The 9,224-nt window shown below is 43.4% G+C and overlaps 1 protein-coding gene across 1 annotated transcript; it reads right to left on the bottom strand.

Moving 5' to 3' along the window:
* Positions 1 to 5: 5 nt before the first annotated feature.
* BORCS7 (BLOC-1 related complex subunit 7) lies at positions 6 to 8,754 on the bottom strand. Its single transcript, XM_027112473.1, has 5 exons — positions 8,543 to 8,754; positions 2,234 to 2,296; positions 2,081 to 2,124; positions 1,092 to 1,112; positions 6 to 317 (listed from the first exon to the last, which is right to left on the bottom strand). The coding sequence occupies exons 1-5, from the start codon at positions 8,678 to 8,680 to the stop codon at positions 266 to 268; spliced, it is 318 nt and encodes a 105-aa protein (XP_026968274.1). The 5' UTR covers positions 8,681 to 8,754; the 3' UTR covers positions 6 to 265.
* Positions 8,755 to 9,224: the final 470 nt, after the last annotated feature.

Here is a 9,224-nt window from a genome sequence, read left to right as displayed (position 1 = left end):
ATGGCCGCTCAGCCTGCGCGTCTGGAGCCTGTGCTCCACAACGGGAGAGGCCACAACAGTGAGAGGCCCGCGTACCGCCAAAAAAAAGAAAAAAAAAATTCAATCACTTAACTTCCTTTCAGGAGAAACTGTTCATCATCACGGATCTTACTCTAACTTAACTTTTGGAGAAGAAAATGGAAAATCAAACCCATAGCACAGTGGTTATGTAAGATATTTCCTCCTCAGTGTCAGGCAAAGTGCTTTTGCCCTCTCATAACACGTTCTACTTCAACAGATGATTTAACTGGTCCTGTAGATTTGATGACTGCTCAACACTACAAATTAGAATAGAGAAAAAGGTTTATCTAGAATGAGCATCTCGTTGTCATAGCAACCCTCTCTATGCAATAGTACTTTCTTTTGGCTTTAAATGTTGGGGCTATTGATGGGGTCACATCCATGGTTGGATGCAGAGATAGGGGTATTCCTCTACATTCTTTGTATGCAATGGTTTCCTGTCCCTGCAAGTCCAATTTCATATGTTCTCCCTAGAAAAAATGGAGGACTAGATACTGAAAAAAAAAAAAAAATGCGATCAATGTTAAAAAAAAAAGGACATCTCATTGTGCAAATGATTTGCACAAAGTATATTATATGCATAGTTCTGTTGAACTAAATCAAAATTTCTGTTGGTCCACTAGGGTCCCAGACATGTTTAAACTATGAAGAAAAGATCTGTAAAGCCAACTAGTAGTGTAAACAACATTGCAAGGGACAGATTTAATCCACTTAAAACAAAAACAAGGCTGTTCAATGACTTTAGCACATTTACTTTACTTAATGAATATTACCAATGTAAAAGGTTTCCTACCCTCAGAGTTGGTCTCTACACTCTATAACTTTTAGAAAGCCTTTGCTAGCAGTGAATTGACTTACTGCATGCCTTTGAAATATTCTTTATATTCCCAATGAGCTATCCTAGAACACATGGCAACTTAAGGGCCTCTGTGAACCAGAGTTTTGTACTGATCCTAGGCCCAGCAGCATAATTCCCCCCAGCCTGCTACAGTTAGTTGGCCCCCCACTCCTCTACCTTTGGGGTTACTTACTTCTTCTGAATAGCTTCTTGCCTAAATCAGAAAAGGAAAGAGGAAAATAAACATAAGAAAATGCAGCAAACTAGTAAAAGTTATTTTTGGTCAGATATGTATATATAGGCAGAACAAATTTCCAGCTTGTCACATTTTATATTTCTGTCCATCCTATCCTAAGATTGTGCTATTGAACAGAGGTTCAGTATCTGAGTGCAGAGTTGCTGAAAAGATGATTCTAAACCTAAAGATGTAATAATATTCTATCAGAGTGAGGGATGTGGTCTAACAAACTACAAGTATGGCTCAAATTCAGTCTGGGTATGTGGAGCCAAACGGCCACATACCTGACACGTACACACCCCCAAAAATGAGTATTTAGCTATTTAGATATCAAGAGTTAAATTCCCAGTCAGATATTTCTAATAGATACATAAGTATAATGTCAACTACATAAAATAAAAAGCAAAATGAAATAAGATGACAAGTTAATTAAATTATAATTTTGTCCAAAAGGGGTCTCTATATTTCAAAATCTCCTGGATGATTTATATGTAGTTAGGGTTGGGTTATATATGGGAATGTAAGATAAAGAACATAGTTATACTTGATTCTCCAGGGAAGGTGCAGATGCTCCAGGAAAGACCTCAGGCACAGACAGTGGACAGATACTGGTTAAGTGCCTACTGGGTGCCAAGCGCTGTGCATGTGTGTGGTCCTGGATGGGCCCTGCCCTTATGGGGTTTGCAGTCTCTCCTTCTGAGAAGCCCTCAAATTATCAGAGAGGTTCACAAAGGTGGTGCCCACTCTGATCACACTCCATACCCCAAATTCTTATGCAGTCTCAAGCATCTCTTCCAGAGGGAACACATCCTTGACTAACCCCTCCTTTACTCCCAGCTCCTGCCTCCACAGGAAAATGTGCTGAAACACAAAGGCCACAAGAAACAGCCTGCAGAAAACGATTGCTTAATAAGTACAGTAGGCACTGGAGAGGGAATACTCACTGGTATTGAAGATGTGTTGTTATTATTGCCATTTTTCTTAAACTCTGCATTAAAAAAAAAAAAAGAAGAACAGAGAAATAGAACATTCCACTTCCCTGAAGCCAAACAAACTGTGCATATAAAACCCAAATCATAATAGAAATTGTTTCTTACATCTTCTGAGTGTAAGATGGCATCTTCCTGTAGTACCATGTTTCGAGCAGCCTGACCTAGCAGCTGGAAGACAAAAATAAAATGGTAATAATCAAAACTTCCAAACTTCCTGTAATCTCTCTGCAGCTGTTATACCACCACCCTTTCTCCGTGCCCACCCCCCCACCCCATACAAATATAAACCCTCCAAATGTAAAGGAGGATAATTTCCCATTTGGTCATGTTGAAAATCCATTTCATTGTCACTACGGCAGTTCTGGCATGGGCTCGACATCTGTTCTGAAGGCCACAGCCTGAGAAATCAAGTCCTCCGTAACTGCTGAGTTTATTAATCAAGTGCTGAGAGGCAAAGTCTGCGAAAACAAACTCTGGCTCCACAAGCCCGGTGAGAACCTAACTTCTGATTCTTTAAAGGCAAACTTGAGATTTGGGGTGGTTTGAGAGGAGTGAGAGGGCAGGAGTTAGGATAGGGCTTTAAAGGACAGAAGGAAGGTAGCTGTTGAGAAATGGAATGAGAGACACAGAGGGGGTAAAAAGGCCTGGGGAGAAGCTTGGGCTTTCAAGTGGGAAACCACCGTGTAAAGGATGGCCAGATGGAGCTGGGGAAGAGAAAGAAAGAAGTGCGGCAGCAGACTTTGATGAGTTCCCTGATAGCTGGGCCCTGAGGCCAAGAGAGAAAGGCTGAGTGAGCTCTGTTTCAGCTGGGTGGCCTGTGCTCAGCAGATCTGCCTCCTCACAGAGAGGCAAGAAGAGATCAACAGAGGTTTCTGGCCTCCTGTGGCACCCTGTTCCTGGCAGACATGCAGTCCAACCATGTAAAGGGAGCTACTGTTATGTGTGTCCTACCAACCCTCCCTGTTCCCTTGGGTCAAAGAGATTCTGGTGAAAGGGGGACAGATGACTTCAAATTAACCAGGACACCAGCACTGTTCCAGCCTCCAGATTCCTTCCCTCACAGCAACTTTTATTTATTTTTCTTTTTAACTTTAAAAATTAACACAACTTGGGACTTCCCTGGTGGCGCAGTGGTTAAGAATCCACCTGACAGGGCTTCCCTAGTGGCGCAGTGGTTGAGAGTCCGCCTGCCAATGCAGGGGACACGGGTTCGTGCCCCGGTGCGGGAAGATCCCACATGCCGCGGAGCAGCCGGGCCCGTGAGCCATGGCCGCTGAGCCTGTGCTCCGCAATGGGAGAGGCCACAACAGTAAGAGGCCCGCGTACCGCAAAACAAAAAACAAAAAACGAAAATAAGAATCCACCTGACAATGCAGGGGACATGGGTTTGAGCCCTGGTCTGGGAAGATCCCACATGCTGTGGAGCAACTAAGCCCATGCACCACAACTACTGAGCCCTCATGCCACAACTACAGAAGCCCACGTGCCTAGAGCCCGTGCTCTGCAACAAGAGCAGCCACCACAAAGAGAAGCATGCACACCGCAACCAAGAGTAGCCCCCGCTCGCCACAAGTAGAGAAAGCCCGCGCAGGGCAACAAAGACCCAAAGCAGACAAAAATAAATAAATAAAAATAAATAAATGTACAAAATAAAAATAAAACTTTACATGCTTCTAAAGGCAAAACAATAAAATAAGACCTATCCAGCCTCTTCCCCTCCCCGGTATCTCTCCCCTATGCATAAATATTTTTTAAATTAATTTTTGGTTTATCTTTCCATTGTTCCTTTACAAACAATGGACATATGTATATATTCTGCCCCCTTTACATAAAATGTAACCTACCATATGCGCTCTTCTGCACCCTGCTCTTTTCACTTGATAATATCTACTGAGATGGATCTGCAGCAGTATATACTGAATCTCCACCTTGTTCTTCCAGGGCTGCTGAGCACTCCACTGAATAGATGTCTCATAAGGTTATTCAACCAGTCCTCCGCTATAGACTTTGGGGCTGTTTCCAGTCTTTTGCTATTGGAAGTAGTGCTACAAAAAATACCTCATAGTTCTTTGTATCTTTTTGCCATCATGTCTTTGGATAGACTCAGAATCTTGATTGTGACTGCTGGATCAGACAGTTTTAATTTTGCTACATATTGCCACCCACCCCCCATTAAGGTTATACCATTTTGCATTCCCACTCACCAGGTATGAGAGTTCCTGTTCCCTCCTTGTGGCCACTTTTAAGTGACAAACTCCAAACTCCTATGGATGGTGACTGACAAACCGATGGCAGAAAAGAAAGAGTTCTAACAGAATCTTCCTCATTCAGTCAACAAATAGTTACTAAGCGCTTATGAGCCAGTAAGAGACATAGCCCCCATCCTTACAGGGCTCACAGGCTGGGATGACAAAGAAGACAAAGGTACTACAATACCTTGTGGTAAGTGCTGAGGGGGAAGCACTGAATGCCCTGGGAGTTCGGGGGGCAGGAGTGATTAACCCATTACTGGCTAGGTGCTCAGGGAAGGCTTCCTAAAAGAAGTGACTTCTGAGACCTAACGGCTGCTGTTTAGAATTCCGAAGTAATATAATGTTACAAAAAAGTGGCATGATCAGATTTACTGTTTTAGAATGTGGTAAACAGGATGGACTAGACAGGGGACTAAAGGCAGAGAGACAGGTTAGGAGAACACTGCAGTATTCCAGGCGAGCAATGAGAGTGACCTGAACCACAGAAGTGGCAGTTAAAAAAGGGGGCACGGGGGGCTTGAGAGGTATTTAGAAGATAGGCTTGACGGGACCTGTGATGGCCTGGAATGCTGTTGGAATGTAGGGCCAAGGCCTTTTCTGTGATGACAGATGAAGTCATTGACATTGTGCATCATTTTCTTACATAAACCAACCACACACGTAACGTATCACCTAAGATTTCCAGTTTCAGTTTCCTTAAAGTGGAACATCTTAAATACACCTGTAAAACCACCTGAGTACAGAATCTTTTTAGATTTCAGTGAACTTCCTCCCAGGCTTGGACCACTGTCTTGCTCATAGTTAACTCAATACCAGTTTGTCTTGGTACTTCTCTTCAACAAGTATTGCTAATTTTCAACTTAGTTTTCATAGCAACAGCAACCCTCTTTTTTTCTGCACTCATATTTCATCATTTCCCACATCATCCCATGAAACAATGTAGTTGCAATAGCAAGCACAAGTGCCTTACACAGGCTTAGGAAAAAACCACAACGAACCCTTACCAAGCACACAATTCACCTGGAGGAGCAGAAGCGCAGGTGTGCACAAGAGGAGCGTATTAGGCACAAGCATTCTTTGTGCCATGGACATAAGTTGGTATGATTTCCTCACTTTGTGCTCCAGTCACACCAGCCTCCCTGCATTCCTTACGTACATTCCCATCTCAAGGCCTCTGCATTTGCCACGTCCTCGACGTGGAACTGCCTCCAGATGTCCATATGGTTTGCTCCCTCACTTCATTCAAGCATCTGCTCGAATGCTACCTCCTCAGAGAGCCCTTCCCTGACCACCCTATTTAGGTAAAACCCTTTCAGCACTCTCTATTCCCAGCTTTATTTTTCTTCATAGCATTTACTACCACCTTTTTTGTGTTTCATTTTTTTGTCTGTCTCTTCACTAAAATGGAAGTTTTCTAAGTACAGGGACTTACTTAGACGTTGGTTTTGTGTACCAACGTCTCCCTTGTACCTAGAATAGTTCCTGGCACATTTGTGTACCAACGTCTCCCTTGTACCTAGAACAGTTCCTGGCACATAGCAGACACTCTGTAAATATGTGTTAAGTGGATGCTGTGAAATGAGTGTTTTACACATGGAAATTGTCAGTTTCTCAAACAAAATAGCTATCTGGAGACTGCTGAAGAGAGAAGCAATGCTCTGTGGGCTCAGAAGGATTGAAAATCAGTAAGACACTCCCATAACCTCAGAGCCTAGTAAAGGAAATGGCAAAAATACATAACTACAGAAAAATACAATATGGTATGTGGTAAGTGTCATGTAAGAGATCCAGTAAAAAAGAAAAAGTTTAGACTTGAGATATGTGTCAACTCTGTCCCAGAAAGTTGGACTGGCTTCAGCTTAACTCAATCCACACCGCTTACTGAGCACCCTGTCTAAATCGACTACAGAAGAAGCCCTCATGAAAAATACACGAGGAGCAGGAGCGGGAAGCAGCAAGCCATATCAGGGCAGTCAATGGTGGCACTGTGGCTTTTTGGCCACTTCATCCAGCTAGCGGCCGTGAGAAGTGACGTCATAGAGTATGGGCTTAGAACCTGTCTGCCTAGGTTTGAATCCTAGCTCTACCCCTTCCTAGCTACTGTGGGACCCTGGACAAGTGAAATTCCTCTCTGTAAGAAAAGTACCTCCTTTATTAGTGATTGTAAAGACTTAATGAATTAAGCGACATAAAACACACACATTTTTTTTTTGAAAAGCTGAAATAGAATCTAAAAATCATGAAAAGGAGAAGGAAGCAGGTATGTCTACCACTAAAACTGACAAAGCAACTTCTGTGCAACCAAGGCAAAAAGTGAAACACAATAAGTTGCGTAATTCTTATTTGCTAAAAGGCAACACAACAATTCTTCAAAAAAGATAAACTTTCCTCTGATACTGAATCCTAAAATGAGTATACCATGTGGACCTCATACAAAGCATATCTGGGATCATCAGATCAGTGACTTCAACAATAGTATTATGGTAAACGCAAACACTTTTTGTTTTTTTTTAATTAATTAATTTATTTATTTTTGGCTGCGTTGGGTCTTTGTTGCTGCGCACGGGCTTTCTCTCGTTGCAGCGAGCGGGGGCTACTCTTCGTTGTGGTGTGTGGGCTTCTCATTGTGGTGGCTTCTCTTGTTGCGGAGCATGGGCTCTAGGCACACAGGCTTCAGTAGTTGTGGCATGTGGGCCCAGTAATTGTGGCTCGCAGGCTCTAGAGCACAGGCTCAGTAGTTGTGGCACACGGGCTTAGTTGCTCCGTGGCATGTGGGATCTTCCCGGACCAGGGCTCAAACCCGTGTCCCCTGCATTGGCAGGCAGATTCTTACCCACTGCGCCACCAGGGAAGTCCCGCAAACACTTTTTTCATTCAGCTGTTTCTTGCAGCCACTATCAATAGAAGCTAAGGACATAACATGAAAGCTAATTTTGTAAGGATAATTCTACTGGACCTTAAACTAATATAAATAAAGCTGCTTTGAACATTCATATACAAATGTGAAGGCTTGCAAACATATTATGTTTGCTAATGCAACTACATAACAATGAAATAATAAGTGATGAAACATGAGTAAAAAAAGAGTGGGAGAGAAAGAGGTGCTACTGTTATGAAAACTAACTTGAAAATCAAAAATACTTCTTGAAAATAAGTAGCTAAGATACACTGCTACTGAGTTAATTATGAGCAAGACAATGGCCTACAGGAGAAAGTCATAGAAATCTAAAGACTCTGTCCCCAGATTGTTTTACAAGTGTATTCAAGATGTTTTCCACTTTAAAGACTCCAAACCTGGACATCTTAGATGACACATTATGTGCATGGCTGGTTTATGTAACAAAATGATGTATATGTTTTCTTTTCTCCTGGTTAAAACCTAGAAGTTGAAAGCCTGGGTCATTAGACCCATTTTGTTTGTCCAATCACCTGCCTCGTGGGCATTTGGATTGTCTCCAGTTTGGTGCTATTATGGATAAATGTGCTATGAACATGTTCAAATCTTTGTGTGGACATATATTTTCATTTCACTTGGGTGAATACCTCAGGATACAATGGATAGGTCCTTTTTTGGAGAGAGACAGTGTACACATATAAAGCTTGCTGGTGTGACAAGCTATCAAATAATCCCATACACGGAATCAGCCAGAGGATGATGAGGGGAAAATCACGGCAAACGAGAAAGCTAATCTAAGAAACAGAAAACCAAGAATGTGGCCAGAAAGACAAGTCAGAAAAGAATAAATCTGTGGACAGACGATGCATAAAAGTGTGGAATCTGGAATGTTGAGGGCAAAACCACGCGGAATTTAGGGGCCGAAAGAGACAGATCTTCACTAGAGACAACTCTGAGAAACAAATGAGGAACTCGTTAGGACCACTATCTCATCCGTCGTCTGCGGCGATCTCTGCTTTGAAGCACCGATTCCCATCATTTCGTTTCTTCCCCCACCGCCTCCATTGCCCCCCGGCTCACAGGACCGCTAATCCTACCCAGAGACTACACACCCCAGGATGCAACACGCGCCCTCCGGAACGAGGTCTTCTCCCTTCGCCACTAGTTCACGGACTACAATTCCCAGGATGCAACACGACCCTCTTCCCACGGCTATGGAAGTCGAGTCTCCCGGTATTAAGCCCGGAGAGTCCACTCCCAGCTCACCTCGGAGCTCCGGGAGCCCTTCAGCACCTGCTTGGTGAGCGCGATCACGTCAGTACCACAGGTGTTCACCTTCTCCGTGAGAAGCCCCTTCACAGACTGACCGAATCGCGCTTGCGAATCCGGGGCCCCAGTCGCCATCACTTCAACCAGTGAACGCCTCCCCACGGGCGATGGCGAGTCGCAGGGGCCAAAAGATGAGCAAAGCGAAAGGAGGCGGGGTCTTTTTTTTCCTACCATGGGAAAAGGAAGGGACGCATGCGCGTAGCGGAGGGTGAGCTTTGCTAACTTTAAATTCATTTAAAATACTCAGTTGATATCCTGAAGAAGACAGGGCCCAGGCAAACATCAATGGAGGGGATGGAATACAATTTCAATAAACCCATGGTTTAAAATCAGAAGGCCTGGATTACAGTCCCAATTATGCCGTTTAGTTGTGACTGCAAATTATTCAGCCTCTGCAGCATCTTGTGTTCCTCATCTGTAAAACAGAAGTAATAAAGTTAAATTCTCCAAAGTGTATGAGAATGAATTAAGATCAATTCAATTTTAGCAAACATTTCATGAACGAAATACCAAACACTGCTGGGCTGAGGTAAAGAGAAGAGATGCAGTCCTTGTCTCCAGTGAGCTCCCAGGCTGAGGAGGCATGTAAACAAACAGAAGAACCGGGAAGAACAAGCTA

The sequence above is a fragment of the Aethalodelphis obliquidens genome, unplaced genomic scaffold (genome assembly GCF_003676395.1).
Source record: "Aethalodelphis obliquidens isolate GAN/ISIS:26980383/991018 unplaced genomic scaffold, ASM367639v1 scaffold11, whole genome shotgun sequence".
Classification (NCBI taxonomy): Eukaryota; Metazoa; Chordata; class Mammalia; order Artiodactyla; family Delphinidae; genus Aethalodelphis; species Aethalodelphis obliquidens.
The sequence above is the reverse complement of the archived record's forward strand: the minus strand, read 5'-3'. Positions and strand labels throughout refer to the sequence as shown.

Excerpts from the sequence above, each read along its gene's own strand:
- BORCS7 (XM_027112473.1), bottom strand. The coding sequence starts at position 8,680 with ATGGCGACTGGGGCCCCGGATTCGCAAGCGCGATTCGGTCAGTCTGTG. Across the intron at positions 1,113-2,080 it reads ACAACACATCTTCAATACCA|GCAAGAAGCTATTCAGAAGA; the intron begins GTGAGTATTCCC and ends TTTCTGATTTAG. Across the intron at positions 318-1,091 it reads CAAGAAGCTATTCAGAAGAA|TGTTGAGCAGTCATCAAATC; the intron begins GTAAGTAACCCC and ends TCTAATTTGTAG.